This window comes from Cynocephalus volans, chromosome 17, assembly GCF_027409185.1.
Source record: "Cynocephalus volans isolate mCynVol1 chromosome 17, mCynVol1.pri, whole genome shotgun sequence".
Classification (NCBI taxonomy): Eukaryota; Metazoa; Chordata; class Mammalia; order Dermoptera; family Cynocephalidae; genus Cynocephalus; species Cynocephalus volans.
The window spans coordinates 16,694,836-16,722,409 of record NC_084476.1 but is presented as its reverse complement, the minus strand read 5'-3'; the positions used below and the strand labels follow the sequence as shown (position 1 = coordinate 16,722,409).

General features: G+C 35.2%; 1 protein-coding gene across 1 annotated transcript in view; it reads right to left on the bottom strand.

Moving 5' to 3' along the window:
- Positions 1-27,574, bottom strand: part of MEGF9 (multiple EGF like domains 9) — a 130,504-nt gene that overhangs the window by 18,294 nt on the left and 84,636 nt on the right. Inside the window, exon 3 of the mRNA XM_063082466.1 lies at positions 6,440-6,579. Within this exon, the coding sequence (XP_062938536.1) occupies positions 6,440-6,579 (140 nt within the window). The remainder of the gene's footprint in view (positions 1-6,439; positions 6,580-27,574) is intronic.

The following is a 27,574-nucleotide window of genomic DNA, read 5'->3' as shown; positions in this document are numbered from 1 at the left end:
AAGATCAAGGGTTCAGATCCCCATACTGGCCAGCTGCCAAAAAAAAAAAAAAAAGGAAAGGTAAGGAAAATAGTCTGGGTTTTAATTCAGATCTGAGTTCCATTCCCAGCTAAACCTCTCACCAGCTATGTGACCTTAAGCAAACAGCTTCTCTGAGTTTCACTTTTCTAATGTGTAAAATGGGAGAATAATTCTTTGATTAATGATTTAATGTAATGTAAATATTTCAAAAAGTAAGAGTATTCCATAGAATATACTTTCCTTATACCTTATTTTCCTCATCTATAAATTTAAAAAGCTAAACTAGATGAGATCTAAGTTTCCCTTAAATCTAAAATTTGAGGATCTTTCTTTTATGATAAATGACATTAAAAATTAGTTGAAGTTTAACATTGTTTATTATGCTCTGCCTGGAACAACCCAAAATATAATAACACATTCACATTCACTTAAAATTCACATTCTCTTTGCTGAAAGATCGCCAAAATAAAAGAAAGAAAGAAAAAATAAATGAGGGTTTCTTGGACATGATTTCACGCTTCTTGGCTAAGCATCTCAAAAGTCTGGTGGAGGTAACCAAGAAAATAACTGGTCAAAGATAGGAATGTAGGGCTCCTTACCAACCAAATTCAGGGACGAAACTTTGAAACATAAATTGTCACCTGTAAAAAGCCTTTTCCTTATTTCCTTCTTTATTTTACCATTTCACAATTTATTTATAAACCTGTCAGAAACACAGCAATGTACTTTGTTGTAGGAAGAAATGACTTATCCTCTCTATAAAATAAAAGGCAAACTTTAACCTACAAACTGAAAGAAGGCCAGTATGGGGTCTAAGTAAACAAGGAGAGAGTAACAGAAGATAAGGTCAGAGAAAAAGGCAGGGGCCAAAAAATGTAAAATCATGTAGGCCATGGGAAGAAGTCTGAATTTTATTCCAAGATGGATGGGAAGCCGCTGAAGAGCTTAAGCACAAAAATGACATGATCTGGTTTTACATTTTAAGAAGATCACTCTCGTTGTTATGTGGAGACTAGACTGTGGTGGAGTGGGGAGTTGGGAAATGGGGCAACAAGAGAGAAGGAAGAGAGACCAGATAAGAGAGTACCAAAATAGTTCAAAGAGCTAATAGAGGCTTGGACAAGGATGATGCAACAAAGGTCATGAACAGTGGTCAGATTCAGGGTACCTTTTGAAGATAGGGCTAAATAGAACTTGCAGAAGGACTGGATATTTGCAGTAAGAAAAAGAGAGAAATAAAACATGACTCCTAGGCGTTGGGACTAAGCAACTGGGTAAATAATGGCAATTACCAAAATGAAGAACATAAGAGGTAGAACAGGCTTAGCTTATAGGTAAAATAAACAGTTGTTTTGGATGTGTTAGGATTAAAAGCCAATTAAAGCATTTAAGTAAAATGTCAAGTGGTCTGTTAGATATTTGAGTGTGGAGATAAAAGGAGAAATGTAAATCTGATAATAAGCACATATATAGATGACATTTAAATTAAATTCAGGGGACTGAATGAGATCACTTAGGGAGAAAGTAAACTTATCAAGCTCTGAGCTCTGAGGCACTCCAGTGCCTATAGTTGAGCTGAGGAAGATCTATCAGAGCTGACTGTGCAGGGAAAGCTAATTATGTAAGAAGAAAACCAGGAAAGTGTGATATCCTGAAGTGGAGAAAGTCATCGAGGAGTACAGGAGTGGTCAACTTAGTCAAGCTGCTGAGGTCAAGTTACTCACTACGGGACACTCTGACTACATAACATGCCTTGAATTCTTAAAAAGAAGTATACTATCTGATAAAAAATTCACCTCCATTTTAAGGGAAACACATGCTCAATAAAGAAAATCTAGAAAAATACAGGAGTAGTATAGCCAAGTTGGAATCAATTTAAATGCCCCTCAACAGATGAATGGATTAAAAAAAAACTGGTATATATACAAAATGGAATACTATCCAGCTATAGAAAGAAATGATATCCTATCATTTGCAGCAAAATAGATGGAATTAGAAACCATCATGTTAATTGAAGTAAGTCAGGCACAGAAAGACAAATACCACATAATCTCACTCATATGTGGAATCTTGAAAAAAAAAAAAAAAAGAAGTGGTTCTCATAGAAGTAAAAAGTAGAATAACAGTTACCAGAGGCCAGGAGGAGAGGGAGTCAGGGGGAGGAGAAGTGGTGGACTAATGGGTACAAAACTATGTTTATCTACCCTAAGTGAATCATCGTGCAGTATATGCATGTATTGAAACAACATGTACAAGTAAATGTTTAAAAAAAGAAAGAAAGAAAGACAATTACAGGCGTAGAAAGAAAAATAAATCACCCTAAGAAATCTCTCATTAAGATTTTGAATATTTTTCCTTGAAATCTTTCCTTACTTATAGAGATTTGGGTTTTATTTTTTAGATAGTCTAATTATATGGCATGTATCATTTTATACCCTACCTCTTTTACTTTCTCTTGTTTTTATATATCATTCTTTAAAATATTTTTCTTTTCTTTTTCCTTTTGCAATCTATCTAGAGCAATTCTTTAAGACATTTTAATGACAACATAATAATAGTTACCATTTGCTGATTGCTTATAATGATTCAGGCCCTGTATTAGGGCTGTAAAACTGTATTGTGTTTATTCTTCATAACAACACATCAGGCAGTTACTGTTACTATTCCAAATGTATAGATGAAGAAAAAGATTAAGTAACTTGTCCAATGTAAAGTCAAGATTTGATTTTCTGTGTTCTTAATCATATATTATCTAGACAACACTGTTACTTAATTCCTTATTATTATAAATTGTGTTGTCTAATTTTTAGGATTATAACTACCACTTTGGTGAGCACATTTAAACATAAAGCTTTTTATGAATTTAGATTTCCTCAGAATAGATTCCTGGAAACATAATTACTAGATCAAAGAAGTATTTTTTAGACTTCTGGTATATTCTGTCAAATTGCTTTCCAAAATGTTTTTCCCAGTGTATTTTACCACAAGGACTTTGAAAATCTACTTCAATCTAAGACTAGATGGGCGGGAAATGAGGACTGTGAAAATATAGTAAGTGGCCACCAGGGGGCAATGGTATCACAGCACTGTTGGAAAAAAAATCTTATTTGAGATAAAAGGAAAAACCGATTTTATATGAAGCTTGAAGTTTTAAATAAAGTATTTACAGTTCTTCATGTTGAATTCCACTTTTACTACTTAGCCAAACAGAAAAACCATTTATTTCTCTCATTACTAGCTGTTTTTAGAATTTATAACCATGAAAAGGATTTCTTTAGCCTTAAATTATCTCCAGAGCAAGGACAGGTCGGCATTTACTTGACAGTAAAGAGAGCTGCCTCACTGCTGCAAGGAAAATTAAAAGTGAGAACTGGCAATGCAGACTGCTTTCTGGTACTGTAAAAAATCTAGGGAGCAATTTAAATTGACTCAGTACGATGAAGCATTCCAGCAGTTACCCAGTATTACAACTCATCTTTCCTCTGTATGTTTTGCCATTCATTTGGTCATTTATTCAGAAAACATTTAGTGAGTACTTACTATGTGCCAAGTTCTATGCTAGAGATTGTGTATACAGTTGTAAACAAAATTGATACTGTTTCTGCCCTCATGAAAATTAGTATGTAGTTACTGAGCCATATGTGACTCATAACCACAAATAAATGTATAATTACCAACTGTGATAAGTGCTATGAAAAAAATATCAGTGTATATGAGAACATATAACAGGGAAATGGTCATTTACCCTGGAGCATCAGGAAATGCTTTCTATAAAGTGACCTTTAATTGAAGACTGGAAGGAAGAATATTATTTAACATGGCAGAGGAGTCAGGGTGGGGATAGATGTGGATTAGAAAGACTATTCTAGACAAAGGAGAGATCATGGGTGAGAACCCGGGACAGAGGGACATAGCTTGTTTTAGAAGTAGAAACCAGTGAGATTGAACCACAGACATTAAAGAAAAAGAACAGCCCAAGATAAAACTGGAAGTAGGCAGGGACCAGGTCACATAAAAGAAAAATTATCACAATTTCTTCTAAATCAATTTATTTCACCATTGAGTAGGGACTAGAATAAAGAAAAAGTTTTCAACACATTTTTCCAGGGTACTTTCTTTTTTTTTCTTTTTTGTGACCGGTAAGGGGATCGCAACCCTTGGCTTGGTGTCCTCTGCACCACGCTCAGCCAGTGAGCGCACCGGCCATCCCTATATAGGATCCGAACCCGCGGTGGGAGCGCCGCTGCACACCCAAGCGCCGCACTCTCCCGAGTGCGCCACAGGGCCGGCCCTTCCAGGGTACTTTCAATTTGAAATATTCTGCTACCCTGTGCTCATAAAAACACTTACACTTGTCAGACTAGTGTGTCCTGCTTTTTTTTGTTGGAGAGAAAAGGTTTCCAAGAAAGTATCTGTGGGCTGGCCCGTGGCTCACTTGGGAGAGTGTAGTGCTGATAACACCAAGGCCACGGGTTCGGATCCTATATAGGGATGGCCGGTTTGCTCACTGGCTGAGCGTGGTGCTGACAACACCAAGCCAAGGGTTAAGATCCCCTTACCGGTCATCTTTTTAAAAAAAAAAAAAAAAAAAAAGTATCTGTAATCCTTCTATTTAGGAAAACTGAAGGCCAGATATTAATTGTATTCAGTTTTTAATAATTTGACTATGAAGTTTGCTTAAATGTGGTTTTCTTTGTCTTTATACTGCTTGGGGTTCTGAATCTGTGGGTTGATATCTTTCATCAATTTGGAAAATTCTTGGCCACTATCTTTTCAGATATTGCTCTGACCCAATATCTCTTTACTCTCTTTCTGGGTCTCCAATTACATTTATGTTAGACCTTTTGACTGTGTCCCACATATCTTTCCTGCCCTGTTCTTTCCATTATATTTTCTCTAAATGCTTCAGTTTGGATATTTCTAACTGCATTGTATTTGAGTCTACTAATGTCTTCACTGTATAAAATCTGCTGTTAAATCCATGAAATTAGTTATTAATTTCACATGTGTATTTTTCAGTATTAGATTGATTCTTTTTTTTCTGACTGGTAAGGGGATCTTAACCCTTGACTTGGTGTTGTCAGCACCACGCTCTCCCAAGTGAGCTAACGGGCCATCCCTATATAGGGATCTGAACCCGTGGCCTTGGTGTTATCAGCACCGCACTCTCCCAAGTGAGCCACAGGCTGGCCTGATTCTCTCTCTTTTTTATTTTTGGCAGCTGGCCAGTACAGGGATCAAACCCTGGACTTTGGTGTTATCAGCTCTAATCACTGTGCTAACCAGCCAGCCCAATTGATTCTTTTTTTATAGATTCTAATTCTCTATTAAAATTTTGCCTCTTTCCACCTATTTTGTCTGATTTTTCCTCTATTTTCTTAAAATATTAATTTTAGTTATTTTGAAGTCTTTGTATGCTAACTTTAACATCTGGATCTGTGGTTCTGCTTCCATTGTTTATTTTTTCTTTATTATTGGCCATATTTTCCTGTCTCTGCATTGTCTAGTATTTTATTGTATGCCAGACATGGTATGTAAAAGAACCAGAGAGGGCTGTCTTTCCTCTGTTAGGCAGATATAATGAGAGGGTCACCTCAGTCCAACCAGAAATTGAGGTAGGCTGAAGATGGACTGAAATTTTAGTATGAGTCAGTTCATCTGTGGTTCATCACTATTTCTTGGTCATAAACCTCTAAGGTTTTTGATTGAGAGCCTAGCAGACATGTGTCTCCTCAGACCTAAGAGACTGTGAGAGATTCAGTACTGGCCTTTGGTGACTTGAGCCTAGGTCTCACTCCATGCACCTTCAGAGTCTGGCAATTCTTCAGAGAGAGACAGTTGTTTGTTGTAGCAGGCCCTCTCTCTCTAAAGGGATTTTGTCTCGTCAGCACAAGACTGAAAGATTTTTTTTCTACCTGGCCCAGGCTTCCATCTCCTTCACAGTCAGCTAATGTCCTATGGGAAGACTGGCCTAGTGTTTAGGGCTCCTCTAGTTTCCAACCATCACGCAAGCCCCAAATGACTGCATAAAGCTCTTCTTTTATCTCTCTCCTCAGAAGAATTCCTTTGCTTGGGCCAAGACTGCTCCTTAGCCTGTTCCCAGAATCAGCAAATGTACCCTGGAAAGAAAATGGGTGGTGATCATCAGCTTACCTAGGAAGAGTTCTACCCTCTTTGGAATTTTAGTTCATACAATTCTCCTTGTTTCCATAGCTCTCCAACCAATATGATTTTTAAAATTTGTGTACTTTTTTCAAATTGTGGCAGCAGCTGTTTGGCTTGCTGTGATCTATCACATCCTACTTAGAAGAGAAAGCCCCTTACAAACTATTTGGGAAAAATCAACCTATAGCTGAAAGACTTCAAAATGAAGGGAACAATGGAATAATTATGAGACAAAGTTTTAAAAAGTATGTACCTGTGACAGCATCACAACTGGCAGACCGATTATTGCATCGGCAGGGCAAACAGCCATTCTTACTAAAGCCATAATATCCATCTTGACATCGGTCACACGTAGAGCCAGTGACACCTATTTTGCACTGGCATTTCCCAGAACTGGAAATAAAAGCAAAGACAATAAACAAATGTAAATCAATAGGAAAGTCTTATTGTCAAACATCCCATTATAGATAATCTTACTGCAGCAAAGAGTTTCAACAAGATTTTAGTTACTAGAAGCATTAAAAATGATTTTTATTTTGAATTGGTAGTTGAAAAAACTTCATGATTATGTAATTCAGTTAACATGGTATTAATAGTGATCATTTGTGACAATTTAATCCTCTGCACTTGGTTAATTTAAAATAAATGATAAAGAATCCATGTAGAATAGAAGTGCCCCATGCTTAGGAATCTTTGTTTACTAAGTGCTGGGGCATACAACTTGTGTCATTGCTGTATCTCATTCCTGAATTATCCCACAGTTCCACCGGCATCCATCCCAATCTGGAGAAGAGAAGAAACACCACCTCGCCTTCACCCAACCTAGCTTCTGGTTGAAGAATATGAAGACCGCGATCTTAATAAATGTGACAACTAATATCCATTTAGGTGCTAGAAACTTGATATAATTCTCTACTGTGGTTCTAGGATGTATTTAAATCACAGTTCTGATAAATAAGCAAGAATTCACAGTTAAGTAAATATGACTATAATGCAGATCACTATTGCTTTCTGGATTAAATCCATATACAAATTCTAGACTGTCAACCCTCCCAAAAAAGACTAAAAATCTAAAGTAAGAAAAATGTTTTATTTAGTATATCATCTCTTCCTAGATATTTTCTTTTCTTAAATGTCCATTGTATTAATGATATGATCTCGCTCCAGTCATTAAAGTAAAACATTTTCAACTCCTCTCTCTCTGTCCCATACTCTTATGATCACTCACTCATATCCAATATACCACCAATTTCTATCAAACTTTCTTTCAAAATATCTCTTGGCATTGTTACCTCTTCTATAACCATTCCTATTATAATGTCTTTCCTCTTCTTCATCTCTAAGAAATCTTCCTACTTTCAAGGCTCTTTTTCATAACACTTTTCTCTACATGGTCCACAGAGATTTTTTGGCTTCTTGACTTCACATTCTCTATATAGGACATTCTGGTCCTAATTGTAATCTGTTCTATATTCTTTCAAATATTTAAGTCTTGTTTTTCTAGTTAGATTGTAAAAGGCCTGAGGCAGTATCATGCAGTTCTCATATTATATTCAAGACCTATCACAAGTATAGGAACAATGCACTGTAACTAACTGTTTTTATGTCATACATCTTACTGAGTAAGTTTCCCGAGTCCAGGGACTATATCTTAGCCACCTTGGAAGCCTCAGTATCTGGTAGAATGTCTGGTTTGTTGTAGGCACTTAATAAATGCTTGATGAATAAATACTTAATAAATACACAAACTGAATTTTAGAATTAAGTATTGGGAGCGAAAAGAAAGATGAAGGCAATACTAATTACTAGGGTTTTCAGAAAAGCTAAAGTACCTTCCCTTTTTTTCTAACAGTGTGACCTTTCTTTATGTGTTCATTCTGGACCTCAGATTTTTAGAGTTCATCCAAGTAGACTCTGGCACCAGTCATACTAGATGGGAGACAATTTAAGGTAGAATTGTTTTTCAAAATAATTTTTAAGAGATTCAGCTCCCAATAATGAGCCCCTGTGAGGTTGTTAATTTTAGATCAGGAGCCCAAGCTAAAATTGTTAATACTTACACAGCTTTTATGCATAACAGTTAGAGTTATCCCCTACTACTCCTATTCTCATATTCTGTATTAAAATCAAGTTCTAAATTTGAGAGTTACTGAAACTCTGAATTAAGTTTTGCAGAATGGAAGTAGAGCAACTTTCAGCCTTGTGTGTTCATCTATTTACAGTGTACAAAACTAAGCATTATTTTTTTCATTATGTGACATATGCTTCTCTGTTAATCATCATTCGCTGGGCTTAATAATGAGAGTTTTGACCTCTGTCCCTAAAAGTCTATTTCGAGCAGTTAGAGTTGAACTTTACTTCTCTCTCCCACTTATTCTGGTTTTCTGTAATATCTCAGGAATGCCAAAAAAAAAAAAAAAAAAAAGGAGTAGAAAAGTAGAAAAACAGTTCTACAAGGAATATTCATTGGGCTTTACTCAAACAAAACCAGTCCAGAAGGGAAAAAAAGCCAGGTTCATGTAAATAATAAATACTTATCATAACTCAAAGCCTAAGAAATCAACTGTCAAACACTGTATTCCTATTTAAAGCTGCTTAGTGTATTGGGTTATGCAATTTCTTGGCTAACAAAAAATTTTACAGAAAATGTAAAATGGAGGCATCTGAAAGCAGGAATAATAATGATGATGATGGTGATGATGAAAATAATGATAAAAACAATGAGTCACCATTTATTGAGGGCCTATGTCAATAAATACATATTTTCCTAATTCTACTATTAATTCTATTAGTTGGAGGTCATAATCCTCATTTTACTATTGAGAGAATTCAGAGAGTTAAAGTTATTGTCTACAGCGAGTAAGTCAGGTTTATTTTTATAAAACCAGACTTTTCCCACTGTACCATGATATCTACCTCTAAGTTTGATTCTAAATTTGCACACACACACACAAAATGTGTCTGCCAAATAACCTGATACCCACTTGGGCATCACACTTCATTCCTTCAGATCCTAACCACCACAATCCACCATCTATGTTGGGTCTGACTCCAGTGATGCTGTTTCTGTAGTAAACCTGCTTTCTTCTCTCACTGGCAGTAAATTCCAGGTCTTCCTTAACAGAAGCTGAAAAATCTTACTGCTTGAAGAGAAGAAACTGCAGCCTAAGTCCAAGGTTCTCAGAAATACAAGTCCAAATATTTTGATGTTTAATTAAAGCTTAAGTAAAATCCATAGTGATCATAATATAAACAAGATAAGCATTGTTTTTAAAAATGCAACAGAAATTTACATTACCAAGTATATATACTAAATAACTTTGCAGAAAAGAAAAGAAACTCCCATATGCATACATATACACAAGCTTACACAAGAATATCCCAGGGTACTTAAAGATCTAGCAAAGTAAGTCAGTATTCATCAAATATGAAGCTCAGGAATATCTTATGACTCAACAAGAAGGAAACAATCAATTTAAGTCCTCTATACCATCAGAAAACTACAAGGACATAATGTACTTTTCAAAGAATGGCTAACAACACTTCATTAGCCAATTTCCAAGGCTTTTAAAATGGTAATAAAAATGTGCTTGCTCCTCATTCCTCTAAAGACATTAGATCACTTGGTATACAAAAGGATAAACAGTTCTTTCTAATGATGGTGTTTGCCTAACTCACAACCTACAAGAAAAAGGCATAACCTTAGAATAAATATCATTTAATATCTCATAGCCATAATATAACCAGTATTCCCAAACTAGCAGCTGTTCCTATAAGTGGGCTTTCCCTTCATAATTCTGCTCTGGGCACTCAGACTGATTTAAGCAGGCATCTTTCTCCCTGGAAAATCTGCTCCTTAGTTGCTGATTTAAAAAAAAACAACTTTTTTTTTTTCCATGAGTGATTTTATGAATCCTGATAAAGCAGGTGACTGAGTCTAGATAACATGCTTCACAGGAAAGGAGGTTCTTTCTCTCTCTCTCTCTCTTTAAAAATATAGAATGGAGTGGGGAAGTTTGGTTGTGAAACTGTACTAGTAATGCTTTTCCATCATGTTACTATTGGCCCATGGCCAATCTCTGCATGTATGAGCAAAAGAATTACATCACTTAGCAAACATAAAGCTTTGCCTATGTGACTTCTTTTATAGAATAAAGCCTTTACACCACCGGTTTCATGGTCTCCCTCTGTTAAAGACTGTTGAATGCTATCTGAAGCAAAGGTCAAAGATACAATGCACACACAAAAAAGGCCTGTTAAACAGACCACTTATGCCTACCTACAGATTTGAAATGAAAGAACCAAAGACTCACACAGCTTCATATCTGGAGAATAAGGGTGCAGAATTGGATTTCAAATAGAAATCGAAATGTATACTACTGAGATCTGCTGACAAAGAATTTAAGATAGAATTTGCTCATCTTCTGTCATTTCTTGAAGACAAGAATTGCTAGTAAAGTACTAATGTAGCATAGAGGATTATATCAGAAAGAAGAATATAGAATTATTCATAAAGAAAGCATAAGGATGTATAACTAAGCTGCACTAAGTATAACTCAGCATACATCACACATTTCTTAAATTATCCCAAATAGGATTCTCAAACTTTCTTATGGTGTCCATGCTTAGCTATAGAATTTGCACTCTCATGGGTGTGAACAACTATTGCAAGGTTTTTACACTTTAAAAAAGTATTTCTTAAAATGTATATAAACAATTTTTTTTCCCAACAAGAGTAGTTGTTAATTTTTCAAAAGGAAATTCAATAGTGTATCATCTCAAGACATGGTACATATTTATGTCACAACTAGCCAAATTGTCTTTTAAAGACTATTTTCTGCTTAAGATGAATGGGTGGAGAACACTCAGAATTTCCATTATTTTATAACCATATTGATTAGGTGGGAAGCATGTAATACAGGAAGGGAGGTATCAGGGTTTATGGGGGGAAAAAAAGTCTGAGGAGACAGAGAGAGCATGGTTCATATTCCAGTTATTCTAGTAACTAACAGGCACAAAGTACTTATTCTCTTAGCCTCAGCATTCTCATTTGTAAAGTGAAGGCTATTTACCAGACTTCATAGGGTTAGTGTGAAAATTAAAGATTGAATACACAGGGTACTTAGCACAGTGTCTGGCACATACTCAGTACTCAAAAATGAAAGCAAATATGAAGATGATTACAATGATCCTTGGTCTTGAATATTTTCTGAGAATTTTAAGGAGAATAGGTTAGAATCCCCAATAGGCAAAGGCAGGGAAGAGTCTAAATTATTTGCTTTTAAAATTCTGTTAACAAACCTCAAAAAACCAAAAAACAAAACACACCCCAAGAAATTAAGGAGTAATTACTAGTTCGAGCAAAAATGTGGCTAGGAAAAGATAACACATTATGAACAATGGTAAAAACTGTTTTTGGAAGGAAAATTGTAAAATTGAGAAGGGAAAGAATCCGCAAAATCCTACATTAAGTGGAATCAAAGCCAGCTGAACCTGGCATGCTTTTGTACCAATTAGCTAATGACTTAATTTATTTCTAAATTGTCAAATGTCTTAGCATGTTTTTTGTTATCAAAAATATTGTTTATTTTCTTCCTGATTTACAAGATATAAATTGTGTGTATGTATACCTTTAGATATCATATTTGCAATTTTATCTCAAGCAGTCACAGAATAACTAAAAAGATATAGTTCTAAATAGTGGAAATTAGTTCATTTATGGTCATCAAGCGGCCTTGCTTTTCCTCCTTCCTTCTTTCTCAGACAGTTTACATGTTGGTATTCGATATGGACAGAACAAGAAACAGAAAAAACAGATAACAATGTATCAATTTTCTTCTTCCTCCCCTTTTTAAATAACTAAAAACAATTTAGTTTGAAAAGAGACTGAAACTACTAATTAAAATAGAGTCTGAATTGATTAGTGGACACAAAGAATGATTATGTTCTGTAATGACGAATATGCTAATTACCCTGATTTGATCATCTCACATTGTACACAGGTATTGATATTCAACTCTGTACCCCACAAATGTGTATAATCAATTATATCTCAATAAAAAAAGAGTCAAATCAACAGAAAATTGCTGATTATAAGATATCTCAAATATATTAAAAGTAAAAATTTAAAGGTAACTAGAAAAGGTTTTTCCCACTAGAAAAAGTTTTTATATGGGAAAAATAAACAAAATGAAAAGTTAATAACAATTCTTAACTTCTTAGTTTGGGAAAGGTAATGAAAATAAAAATTTCTCTTTTTTTGTTATGAAAGAAACTCAATAATTGGATATTTTGGCAAAAGGTCATCCGCATTTAGTGTTCCTCTATCTCTCTACAGTCATGGAAAAGACCATTATGCAATGAGCAAAGTTCCTTTTCTGGAAGAAAAAAAGAGTAGCTTTATAGTTGAAAACACTGGGTCATTATGCTGAACATTCCTTGTATTTTTGAGGGCAAATAGTCTAAAATATGTTTAGAGGAAATTCACATTCAGACAAACTCTTAATACTCAAAAAGAATACTGCCTAAGTGCAAAAAATATTTTCTGATAACTGACCTTACCAAAATCAAATTTTAAAGTTTTGGTAAGATCAGTTATCAGAAAATATTATTTGAAAAGTCAGAAGTAAAACTTACAAGTAAAAAAAAAAATCATTAAGGGTCATATTTCCAGAGCTACAATTTGCAAAGGCGAACTTAATTCAACTAGGAAAGTTATTTCTCACTTCCTTCAATTTTTTTAAATGGAAGAAATACAGCCATAAGAATTCTCAAACCCACGCAATTATTCCATTATTCTTGCATTTCAAATGTAATTTTGAAAAGAGAATATAGGTACAAACCGTGAGATCCATGTATCATTTTGAAAAGAAGTTGCTTTTCAAATGTTAACATTTGTATTCTTTTGTAACCATTGTAAAAGATTTGCTTAGTGAAAGGGTAATTATTAATACCTGATTTGTATACATGCTGTGTTTTCAGCATAAATTTGTATAGTTGTAGCCATTCATTTTTCACTGTTGTTATATTTCCTTGTGTGAATATAACACTTTATTCATTCTCCTAGACATTTGGGTTGTTTTCATCTTTTGGCTATAGTGAGCAATGCCTCTATGAACCTTCTGTGCATGTCTTCTGGTATTCATGAGCTCAGTTTTCTATAGGGTATATACCAAGGAATGGAACTATTAGGTAACAGGGTTTGTGCATGATCAATTTTACTATGCAATGCCTAACTGTTTTCCAAAGTGGTGGTAACAATTTACACTCTCATCAGCAATGGAATAATGGTCTCATGGTTCTATATCCTTACCAATACTTGATATCATCAACTTTAACATTTTTGCCAATCTGGCAGCTTGAAGTGGTATCACATCATGGTTTTAAATTGCATTCTTCTGATTGTTAATGAGATGAAGCATGTTTTTGCATTTATTGGCCATTTGAGTTTCCTCTTCTATGAAGAGTCTGCCCAAGTATTTTTAACATTGATTTGTAGTTCTTTATATATTTCTGGAAAAGCAGTCCTTTGTCAATTTCATGTGGTACAATTATCTTCTCCCACTGTGTGGCTTGTCTTTTTACTTTCTTTATAAGGTCTTCCAATAAACAGAAATGCTTAATTTTAATATACTTGAATTTATCAATATTTTCCTTTACGATTTTTTATTTTTATCTTTTGGAGAAGTTTAGTGAAATAGTTGAGAGCATGAACTCTGAATCTAGAATACCTGGATTCAAATCCTGGCTTTATCATTTGAGTCATATGACCTTAAGTAAAGTAATCTCTTTATACTTCAGTTTCCTCATTTGTAAAAAGGAGAATCTACCTCATAAGTTTGCTGTGAAGATTAACTTAGTTATATGTTAAACACCTATGTAAAACAGTGCCTGACACACAGTAAAAACCATATAAGTATTGCTGTTACATTACTATTTTTGTTAAAGAAATCCCCCTCTACCCCAATGTCATTGAGATTTCCTGAAAGTTTTACATTTTGCCTTTCATAGTTAGGTCATTAATTCACCTGAAATTTATTTTGGGATATGATGTAAGTTAGAGGTCCAACCTAATTTTCTTCCTTATAGATAACCAATTTCTAGTACAATTCATCAATAAGTCCATTCTTTTGCCCTAAGCTGTAGTACCTCCTTTGCCATATATCAAATGTCTTTATACACAAGGGTGTTCATGGGCTCTCTTTTTTTGTTCTATTTATCTGTCTATCCCTGAACCAATACCATACTATCTAAATTACTATAGCTTTATTTCCCCCCCAATGCTTTTGTATAAAAAATTTTGAAAATATTGATAAGTTGAGAGAACAGTATTCTGAATATCTGTGTATAGATTTTGCTTTACATACTACTCCCCTAATCCCTGCATCCAATTTACACCACTTCAGCCACAATGACCCAGCTGTTGCTCAAATATGTTAGGCATCTTCCTGCATCAGGGACTCTGCATTTGCTGTTCCCTCTATTGGCAATACCCTTGGCATTAGTCCATTTCTGCTGCTTATAACAGAAATACCTGACACTAGTAATTGTAAAGAAACAGTATTTATTGTTTACAGTTTCAGAGGCTGGGAAGTCCAAAGTCAAGGGAACACATCTTGTGAAGGCCTTGCTGGTGGTGACTCTAGAGTGACTCGGGGTATCACATGGTGATTATGGCAGGCGAAGAGAGAGAGAGAGCTTCTCACATTCTCCTTTTAAAGCTATCAGAACCATGCTCATAACCACTATCAAACCATCAATGGTTTAATCTATTCACTAGGGCCTAGTCCTCACAATCCAATCACCTCTTCAAAGCCCCACCTTCCAATTACCATAATAGGATCTCCCACCCTTTTAACACTGTCTCAGTAGTAGATAAGTTTCTAATACATGGAACTCTGGGGGATACAATTAAATCTATAGCACCCTTCCACAGGGGAGCCACATGGCATGCTCCTTTACTTCTTGTTCTTTATTCAAATGTCATATTCTCGACAAGGCCTTGGCTAGACACACTATCTAAAGTTGTAATATCTTTTATTATTTAATATACTATATATTTTATTTTCTTGTTTATTATCTCTCTCCCCATCTAGAACATCAGATCTATGAAATCAGGGGTTTTTAAGGTTTTTTTCCACTTCTGTATTCCCACTGCATACCACCATATCTGGCACATGATAAGCACACAAACTAGTTGTTTTCATTTTTGTCTAATATTTTCCATGTACCTAATCTTGATACTTATGTCACATTTAAATAAACCTTTTAGAATTTTGGAAATAGGATATTTCTTCTAGGTGAGCAAAATGAGATTTATTTACTGACTGGCCCATAATGGGCCAATTGACCTTGTAAGATAGTGATCCCTTAGGTTTTTTTCTTTAAAGTAGGACAAAGAAGAGCAGACGGTGGGGGGGGGAAGTTCTAGCCCTCAAAGAAAAACCTATTTTGCTTAACCCTAATATTCTATTATGACCCTGCCAAACAGCCTCTTTAATGTATGTAATTCACATATACACAAAGAATAGAGGTGGAAGGCCTTAAACTAGCCTACTCTTTTTTAGTTCTGGTTTTCTTCTGCATATAAGTTGACCTTAGGTTTTGGGGGACAACACAGAAAACTGGATCAGTGGTTTTGAAACTTTAGCATGCATCAGAATCATCTGGAGGGCTGGTTATAACGCTGATTTCTGGGCTCTACCCCAGAATTTTTGATTCAATAGGTCTGGGGTTGGGTCTGGGAATTTGCATTTCTAACCAACTCCTAGGTTACGCTGATATTGCTGGTCTGGGGACCATAACTGGAGAGCCACTGTACTAGATTAATGAGAAAAAATATCACTGTACTTATTTCAGTCTCTATATTTTTAGGTCCCTATCCCAGACTGGTAAAGCTGCTTAATTCCCACCTTCATGCTTAGTGCCAAATGCTTATTTTGGTATCAATCCTGATCTAAGAAGAGGGTACTTAAGGCAATCAACTTCAGTGGTCTGTCATAAATCTCATTTGCTGCCAGTTCCTTGGGCCTTAGTCCCCTATATTCTCAGTGACTGAATTAGAACTATTCTCCCTAGTTTCTTGATGCCTGGCTCCTGGACCCAGTTGCCCTGCCTCCCTACTTCTCACCCTAATGACTAGGTCCATGACACTTGTTTTCAGACCTCCTAGATACCAAATACCTGCCATTTAAACCACAGAAAATCAGATATTCTGACATCTCAAACTCAGCTTTGATATTCATAATGTCTAAATTCCTGCCTTTTCCTTTTGAAGGATTCTCTGTGTATATTATCATTATTTCCTCTTGCCTTCTACACAATATTTATTTTCATTGTAGCCTAGATTTGATTTCTAGACTTATGACTCCATGGGCCGGCACCTAAGTTGATGAATCATGGTCACCCACACCCACACCCAGCCTTGCACTTACATTGAGACACTCACACTGCCATATCTAATCTTGCCCATTCTATTTCAGGGTACAGTGGGAAGAGCCTCAGAGCCAGATAGATCTGGACTAAAATCTAAATTCTGCCACTTATTAGTTATGCTGTGTTGTTAAGTAACTTAGCCTCTAAGAGCAAGATGGTGAATTGTTCTGAGAAGTCAGAGATTATATGTGTAAAGCATCAAACATAGAGGTTTAACAGTGTTCATTAAATGTTAATTTGTGCCCCCACCCTGATTATACAGCTTCTTTAAGTGCACAGGTTAGTCAAGAAAGTGAATATATTTCCCTTCAAAAACTTCCTTCAAATATCTATTTTTCTCGACATTCTTTTCAACTGCAGAACCTTTTAAAAATAAATTCAAGACCAGAAAAAGTAAAACTTTAAAGAAATGGCCATAGTGTGTATATTGGGAACTGGCAGAAGAGAAGGAAGGGATTTTGTTATTGACAATTATAAACCATATTTTCCTTACTACTTTTGGCAATGTGAGAAACATGCATACTCCTTTCCTATATAGTATTTAGAAAAAACTTTTTAAACTTGATGGCATCTCAGTTCCCTTTGAGAATCCATCAAGGTTATGGACCTTCTCCACATAAAAATGCACAAATTCACCATTACATTTCATACTCTTCCCCTCTTAGATTAAAAACTGATCTAAAGCATAGGGACATATACTAACCCAGCATTGAATGCTATGAGAGTTTAATGTCATGGAAAGAACATGGAATATGGTGTCAGAAGACTCTGAACTGACTATCCTCATTCTGGTATTTAATAGCTATCCAAGTTTGGGCTTATCATGTAACCTTTTCATTTATTACTTCTCATCTGTAATTTGGTGAATAATCATCCTTACTTACCTCTCAGAGCTGTTAGTAGGATCAAATGAGAAAATGTATAGGAGAAAAGAAGACTATTACTTGTAAATGACATTACAGATATTAGTAATTAACATTCCCTGGAGACCTACTGAATTTGTAAGCACAGGAGCAAGCATGAAAAACCCAAATTGTTGAAATACACAGAATACATCATAGTAGAGAATTTGTTTAATCTACGTAGAATCATAATAACGGAATTCACAATTTTAAAACTATACACTTTAAGTCCTATACACTTTGAATGTCAAAATAATCATGGCTGAAGCACTTATGTCCCCCCTTTTAGAGACAATCTAGAGAACTTCAAGTCCAAATCTCTCTCTGGGATTGACAAATTTAGATATTTTCAGTGGAAATCATATCCAGGGAGGAAAAAAAAGCTGAACAGTCCCATATTTCTTTCTACCCTCTAAGAAACATATTTCTTGCTATGGGAAAAAAAAAACACCATCTGAGATGGAAAAAGTCATGCTGATTTAATTTTCTTTCAAGGGATGCAGAGGAAGACAAAGCTTTCTCTGTGGGAACAAGAGAAATCTTGTTCTATTTCAGTCTAAATCTTCTAACATAAGTATTAGAAGCTCTTCTTTTAAAACTTCAGAGAAAAAGGATATTAAAACACGGTATGAATTTGATTGTGTATTCTAACCACAATGTCACACATCTAAAATGGCAGGTTCTCATACCAACAAAGTAAGTTTATTTCTTTGTCCTAATTCCTCTTCTGAACTTAAGGTTAAGAAGTATCACTAGGACCAAATATGACCTCATAAATAAGACAGTTATACTATCCACATTCCCTTGACTGACTGCTTTGATAACAATTCTATTAACTTTTTGTTTTGAAATAATACTAGCTTTAAAGAAGAGTTGAGAAAGTAGTACAGAGCATTTCCGTATACCATTTATCCAACTTCCACTAATGTTTAACTTCTTGCATAACCACCACATATTTAGCAAAACAGAAATTAACACTGGTGAAATACTATTAACTAAACAATAGACTTTACCCAGATTTCCCTTATTTTTCCACTAATGTCCTTTTTCTGTTCCAGGGTCCAATCCAGGATTATCACCTTGTATTTACTTGTCGTATGTCCTTAGCCTTTTCCAATCTGACAGTTTCTTGGTCTTTCCTTCTCTCTAATGACCTTGAAGCTTCTGAAGAGTACTGGTAGGTATTTTGTAAAACGTCCCTCAATTAGGACTTGTCTGATGACTTATCACAATTAGACTAAGGTTTTGAATTTTGAGGAATAATATCACAGAGGTAATTTACCTTTCTCATCTCATCATATTAGGGGGTACATGATACCCACATGACTTATTACTGATGATGTTATCTTGGTCACTCGAATGAAAAATTTGTAATACTAAAGTCTGTCTATACATAGGTAGCTAAACTTAAAGGATGGTTATCAGGCTTTTTTGGAAAATAAGCAGAGGTTCAGCCACTTAAGTAGCAAACAATGGGACCTAACGAAAGCAGGATAATCACACAGATGTTGGCTTGAGCCTATTTCTGCTACTTACTAGTTTGTTTGGGGACAAATTAAGTCTCAGTTTCTTCATCTATAAAATGAGAATAATACCACTTCAATTAGTGTTATTTTATCCTTACAAGATGCAGCATATAAAACACTTAGCCTGACAGAGTAAACATTCAATAAATGTTAATCCTGTTCATTCTGGAACTAATGGTGATAGTAATAATGTTAGTAGAATTTGCCAAGTTGTATGATATTTACATCTCAGAAGGAAGTCAAACTACAGACTAGAAAACACTACATGTTTATAAGGTTTTAATACTTTTTAAGTGTAGTAAAATGTCCTATAAGAGAAATGTTTAAGCTAGAGATTAAATTCATGGTTTCTTTCTTCTTTAGCAAGAGAAGTTTGCAATTGCTTTGCAATTTGGGCAGGGGTAGAAAATAACCTTGAAGCAGATCCTCCTGACTGTGTGAAGAATCATTTAAGTTAGGTTTCCCTTAGTTACATAAGTACAGGATGAACATGCCCCACTGTCCTGAGAGAAAAGTTAAACTAGATTTTTTTGTATTTTGAGTGGCTGAAGAAAGGTGCCTTGCTCCTGGAAAGTGAAGGGGATTCAGGGATTTCAACAAAGTGTCCTCCACCAGTATTTGGGGGCTGGCTTGCACTCTGGGAAGGAGGTGATTGTTAAGATCTGTAACTTAGGAGCCCTAACTTAGAGCATCCTTGAAAGAACTTGGCACTAAGGGAATGGGTTCATTTTCCTTCAAAGAATCATTGCTACCTCTGCAAGGATCTGTACCACTTAAACGATAATCACAGAAGTGAGCAAGCATCACCCAGCAGGCTGTTCAGGGACCAGGCTTCAACCCAGCAATTCCATGTAGCAGTGAGAAACAATATTATTAGTGAACTCACCAGAATCATGTTCCCTTTATAACTAGTGTAAAAGGAAGATTTACTCCTAGGGTTATTGAACAATTAGCAATTAACTGTTGGAGAATGGGTTGTCTCAAAAGAAGGATACTGGATTTTATGCTATTGAGGCAAACTCGTATGAGGATCAGAGCAATTAACAGAAAAAATAAAAGAGGTATAACTATATTTGAACACTTTGTGGGAAAGTTTGTCAATTATATAAACTTTCAACTTCCCATTTCTATTATGTTTGCTACTCCAAAGGCCTCCCTGTAAAGATTAACAGTTTTTTAAGCTCTGAGAAGGCAAAGGGCCCTTGGATTTATTTTCAGCAACACAGAAAGAACATAGGGGGACACTGTTTGACACTCAGCAGCAAGGCTTATGGGGGAATAAAAATTCCATGGGATACAGTGGGTGGTAACAACTGCTGAAGCATAGGAAAGCAGATTCAATTCCTGTAGCTTGCAACAAAGGAAGACTGGTAGGCATAAGGAGAAGATGAAGAGCTGAGAAGAAATCCTGGGACTGAGCGTTTCAATAAATTCGACTTAGAAATACAAACTGCCTTTTGATGTGTGTATGTATTAACACAAAAGTCACAAACTTTCTAGAGAATTATGCACAGAAACACTGCTAAAATGGCATATCACCATTCTCAATTCTCCACTCTCTCAATATTCTCTCCATTCTCACTATTATTACCCTAATTTTAGCCCTTGCTAGTTTTCACTCTGCCTCTAATCTCCCACTACTTACCTCTACCAATTCTACTACTGCTACAACACAGTGCTGATCTTTTTCCTGCTTAAAAATGGTTTAGTGAATAAAACCCAAATCACTGGTCTGGCTCGTAGGCTCTCTGTGGCTTGACTCCAGTAGGACCTATCAGACTCATCTCCTGCCTCCACTCCTCTTCCACTTGACATCCTGAGTAAGCCTAAGTCATATCTGAGACATTAATCTTGCTGTTTTCTGTTCTGTAAAGTTCTTTCCCATCTTTTCCACTTCTGTATGTCCAAATCCTTTCCTTTCTTCAAAACTGGGGTTAAAAGCTACCTCCTCAATGAATTCGGCTTTGATTTTTCCAGATATAAGTGGTGTCTCCTAGCTTCTTAATCCCCTTAACATTTTATATTTATACTTTGTGATGTGGGTCAAGTTTTACTTTGTATTATAACTATTTATATATATTTCTTAGTGCCATTACTAGACCAAAAGCTCCTTTGTAATGAGACCCATTGTCTTATTTATCTTTTATCTCTCACAAGGTTTATTAAAGTACTTGCACATAAATGCAGTACTTAGTATCAAGGTATTTATTTATCCAACAAACTCTGCACATAATTTATTGAATAAATAAATACCTTGGTACCAAACACTCTATTTATACAATCTTAGTTATTTATACTATTTGCATATATACAACTACCAGATTTGGGGGGGTGTCTCTCTAAAGAAGCAAACTGAATGATCTTTTAATACTATCAATAACAAAACTCTAAGATATTTATTTTAAAAATTCCAAACTGATCTAAAGGTAGCTTTAAAAAATGAAACAAGTAGCGGAGTCTACAACATGGTTTAAAGACAGTGACATGTTTCACCAACAGCAATATCAAATTACTGTGACATGTTTATATTCACAAAGGTCACCAATAGCTGGAAAAAGAGTGTTTTTTTTCTTCATTCATTTGACTACAGCTGATATCTAGTTAATAATTAGAAGATCAGGGGAGCAGCTTATGCCTTGTATGGGATGGAGGCCTTACGACAGAAATGCACTGAAAAACACACAGAGCTTTCCAGACTACATTAGATATGAACTATTTACACTTAAATCTCAATGGACTCAATGCCTTTTTCTGAACAAGCCCCTCTCTGAGCATTTATTAACATTCAAATTTTAGTTAATTTGTTTTTCCATGAACTTAACATGATCCTTGGTGTAATGTGCTTAAGATATCTTCTAAGACATAAACCATTGGTCACTGTACAAAGATTTATTGAAACAAATGGATAAAAGATTTATTGAAACAATAAGATAAAGGCTAAGATCATTTACCTACTTTTGACCAAAATGGCTACTTTTAAAAATTGTATTTGTAAGGAAAAACATATCGAAGCATACAGAAAAGAGTTAATTTAAGCTAGAGTGAATGTAATTAATTCCATGGAATTGTATGTTTAAAACTGGTTAAAATGGCAAACCTTATGTTATACATATTTTACTACAATGGAAAAAAAGGTAAATAAACTAGAGACTGGCATAACTGTAGGAATAATAATTGAGGTATAGAATAAAGTTATTTTAAAATAAAAGTAAAGCTATGAGGCTTTGTTCCATCTTCCCACAAAATGGTATACGAATATGCTAGTTTAGAAGATTTCTTGGGCCGGCCCGTGGCTCACTTGGGAGAGTGTGGTGCTGGTGGCACCAAGGCCACGGGTTTGGATCCCTATATAGGGATGGCTGTTTGGCTCACTTGGGAGAGTGTGGTGCTGACAACACCAAGTCAAAGGTTAAGATCCCCTTAATGGTCATCTTTAAAAAAAAAAAAAAGATTTCTTGAATTTGGCACACAGTGTATATGCAAGTGTCTACCAGACATCTCTTCCTCGAACGTCCCACAGTCACTTCAAAGTCAACATGTTTGAAAGCCAACATCATCATTATCATTTCCCTCCACCTTGCTTATCTATCTGTATTCTTTATCTAGTTAATTCATTCATGTGCCCAAGCCAGAAAAGAAACATGGGAGTCCTCTCTCTCACATTCTCTCTCTTTCTCTCTCTCTCCCCACCCTGTATTCCATACATATAAGCGACCACCTAGTCCCATAGATTTTATGTTTCAAATATCTCTTAAATAGATTCCTTCTTCTCCAGTACCATTGCCAACGCCAATGTCAATGTCTTAGATCAGGCCTTTAACTTCTCCTGCTTAGGTTGTTACAATAGCCTTCTCACTGGTCTCCTGACCTGAGCTTGCTCTCTCTAACCACCAGACTTTTGGCAGAGTGATTTTTCTAAAAAGTGAATCTGATGTCACCTCTTATTCAATTTTCTTCAGTGGATAAACAAATGTGCATGGCACATCAGGCCTTTCCTAATCTGGTCCTGTTTATTCTTTATTCATTCATCAAGTGTTTACTGAGTGAGCGTCTATTAGGTACCAGGCACTGTTCTAGATGTTAGAGACACAACAGTAGACAAATAGACAAAAGTCTCATCTTCTGTCATTTCCTACTCTCTTTCAACCCTTTCTCCTCACCACTACCATGCTTTGTCTTCAAGAAATAATGAACCACATACAATCTATTAATGGTACCTTTTCCTTTCATACAAATTTCTACTCATTCTTCAAATCTCCATTCAAACACAACTTCCTTTTTTAAGACCTCCCTGAATCTCCCTATGCACTTTGTGGATGCTCATATTTTGGTTGCATGTCTATCGTTCCACAAGCCAGTAAGTTCCTCGAGAATAGGGATAATGTCTTTTGACATGTAGTTGGCAAATGCAATGTCTTTATTAAATAAAACAGTGAGAAAATAAAATGACAAAGCTTCCCTCAATTGTTAATTGTTTCTAGTGTTCATTTTTTTCTTGATCTTCCAGAATTATAGGCAAAGTAATAAACAAGAGTTTGCACAAGCAGCTGTTAGTCCCAAGTATTACACAAGAGATGATTTTCAGAACTGTATATATGAACATGAGCATCAGAGGTGTTTCATCATCTTTCTATTTGAAATTTATTTTGGCATCAGTTTACTTCATAAGTAAAATTTTGCCTTCTGTCCTGGGGCATATTCCCATAATTAAAAATGCAAAGAAGTAAGTATTTCAAAATACACTGTATAGCAGCAGCCACAGATTTTATGGAAAAGGATATTAGACCACTACAGAACTTCTTTGTTATTTTTCTAAGACAATCTAAAATGTTGTACCTTGTACACTAACCTATGATGAATACATTTTTTAAAAATCTCAAATTAGTTTATAATTGCCTACATATAAAGTCAGCCCTGACAATATTTTAAGAGCTACATTAAGAAATTCAGGCTCTCACTAGGTGTACTGCTTTTTGAGATAAAATGCTATCTGACTTCTTCATTTATTTATTAAGCATATGTCAAATGTGAATCAGTGAAACATTAGAAATGTGTTCCAAAAGCAAAAATGAAAAGTTCAGATATTGTAGACCAACTCCTTCCAATTAAACAGGTTGGAACACCAATACTGATGTGAGGAGGTGGCCATCTGTCAGTACATAAAGGACTTTGTGTTTGCACACAAAGACATTGCTCAACCCACATCTGGCTCCTACGGCTAAAATCTAGCCTCACTGGAGCAACTCCCACTGAAATATATGGGCATAAAGAACAGGGAAATGAATTTTTTAAAAGCCAGTTGTTCATTCCATAGACTTTCAATTTATGACAGAATCGGATAGAACTGAGCCTACTCTTCTGCTTTTGTTTATGTTTAGAAAGAGAACAGAGAGGTCAAGACAGAAGAGAATGTGAGTTGGTATTAGGAGGTCAGATTTCTCATCTCATTTTATAACCCTAGGAAATCATCTTCACTTAAATTCTCATGGTTTTTTCTCTTGATAAGGTCTTCTCATCTCTCTGTCTCCCTAAATCGTAACCTGTAAGGCACATCTTAGTTACCTCCTCCTCTGGAAAGCCTTTCCTTATTACTTCAGTTTATCCTTGTTTTCTTACTCTAAATTACTGTATTCACAAATTAAGCACATACTTATAAGCTGTCTTATATTGTTTTTAGTAATTTTGTGTCCTTTACTCTTGCATAAATTATAAGTTTTTTGACAAGAGCAAAAGAAATATTGTTTTTACTCCAAAGTGCCTAATACAAAGTGAAGGCAATATAATATATATTACTATTTATACTTGTTCATCGAAGGGCTGATCCTCTCATGTTCTCAATTTCTACTAAGCCAAAATTGAGATTAATCCTCTCCAGGAAGAGGTATTTATATAGCATGAGCTACATTACACCAAGGTCAGGGTCTACTTACCAGAGTACAACTAGGAGAAATTCCTAGAAAACATCAAGCAGTCTGCACCGCAGCATCAAAGTTTCTTAAAATACTCAGTCTCTTTGCTCAATATCTGAGATTTTGAGAAAGGCTGTACCTGCATAGTGGATAGGAGTACCTACTCTAGATCCAGAATGCAAATGTTTCAATCCCAACTCTTTTACTTACTAGCCGTAATCTAGTAAGTTAGGGAAGTTACCTAACTTGTAATTATTTCCCTATACAAATGAGAATATAGTATTAATACATACCTCATATGGTTGCTATGAGGATTAAGTGAATTAATAACAACAAAGGGCTTAGGATAGTACCTAGCATGTGTTCAATTAATTTTAGCTATTATTATTATTCTAAAATAGGGAATGTTCAACTTAAAAAGATATAATAGGTTTTTTATGAAAATAGAAGAAATAAGCTAATTTTTTTCTGTTATAATGAACAATTTCCTCTTTAGCCTACCAGCAAAAAACAATTACCCCAATCCCTACTCATACCCAAGTGTGGTTGACTTAATCCTTCCCTTTTGTATAACACTGATTCTATTCCTCACTTAAAAAAAAAACCAAAAAAACAAAAACAGATTCAACTCCTAGGGAGTTAATGAGCTGAATCTATGTGCCAGTCACAATACAAATGGACACACACACACACACACACACACTCTAATTCTCACAAAAAAATCCTTCATGTTAGATATGTTAATCCTATTTTATAGATGAAAACACTGAGGTTCAGAGAGGTCAAATATTTTAATCGAGGTTATACAGTTAGTAAGTGGCTAAACCACGAATGGAATCTATGTCTACTGATTTCATATTCCACTCTCTTTCTATTACACATCATACTACTTGCTTACAATTTCCTTTTTCGCTTAACCTACCCACACATAACTTATAGCAGAGCAGAACCTAGAGGTGTTTCCTCACAGTTCACCCATTTGTTCTTGCAAAGCACATAGTTCTGCAACTTCCTATTTCTGTTCTTCTAGTCTCATGTAAATTTAACTTCCTTTTTGGTACTATAAATGCAGTGCTTAGGGTTATGTAGATTTAGAGCTCCCATGCCTTCCTTGTAAAGACTTCCTTTAAGTACAGGCTTTTAAATGACTTTTGTGATGTATTACTTCTTCTGACAAATCGCCTGACATTTAAAAATAATATTTTTTAAAATTAAAAACAATATCACTTTGAAGTAACCCATAGAAAATAAGTATGAATTTACCTTGAAAATTTAATATGCATACCCTTGAGGCCAAAGACAAACAAGAAACAGGGCAAGTATAAGAAATAAAGTTGGAAGGAGTGTTAAGGAAAACTTACTGGAAGAGAGGTCAAGAAACTGAGAAACAAAGTATTGTTAGAATTATGTACAGATAATGCAATCATCCAGAATTATGATAGGTGTAGTGACAGAGAGATAACAGTGAGCCACGTGTAAGAAATAAGAGGCGGTGCCCAGGAGTGGGAACAGCAATAAGGAGGTGAAATAGCATAGTCTATTCCCATAAGTTTCAAAGGTAGGTGGGGTTTTTTTGGGGGGGGGTTAGGAAGGAGGAAGGGAGGGCACTCTGAAAGCAGCAATGAGTAACAAGGGAGATATTTATTCAAACTCCACAAATCCAGAGGTGAAAGGAATCTGAGAGAAAAAACAGCCATTACTTGTACAGATTGCAGGGGAAGCAAGGTCCTCTCAAATTTCACCAAGAAGGAGATTGTAAAGGATTTGAGAAATCAACAAACTTTGACATTATGCAAATAATATATCATGTGCTACCTCATTAAAAAAAGAAACCTACTAAGCATAACAGAACCTAACAGGTACACATAGGAAATAGTCAAGATAGAGAAGTGATGATGATGATGATGATGATGATACAGGTATCTTCCACCTCTTGCTTAGTATCAATCATCCATTACTGAAAACCAGATATTCTATTTGAGATATTAATGAAGAACATATTTTCCAATATTTTAAATGAAAAAAAAATAAAATTCTTTACACATCAACCTAAAACAACTAAGTTCCTAAACTGTAACTAAAACACAATCAAGCACCTATACAAAAGTCACAAACTCCCATTTTAGGATGTAGAATCCTTAAAGCATTACTTCCTGATAGGAAAACAATTCCTATGATTGCTAACAGTGGCTATAAGCAGTAACAAACTACATATCCTCTGTTGACTTCCATGAACCTTTCAAGTTGTCTACATGTCATTCTGACATTCTACCAATTATAGTGGTAATTTAACATAGACTACCCACACGTTATTTTGTCTAAAATGTGGTACATGGCTTTACTGAGTTTCTGGGGCATAAATACAAATTCTTCTTATATAATCATCAGCCAAAACACATTAAATTGAGAGATAAGTAATTCTAGTATATTTGGCTGTTAAATACCAAGATGTTCTATTAGGAAAGACATTAACTGTGAAGTCATTATGTAGACTCTGCTTGCATATTACATTTATTCAACTGGATTGAATGACAGCCTTAGTGTGTAAATTTAGGTAAGTTAACTATATCCTCTAAACATTAGAATTCTCATATTCAAAGTGGGAAAATAATTGTGT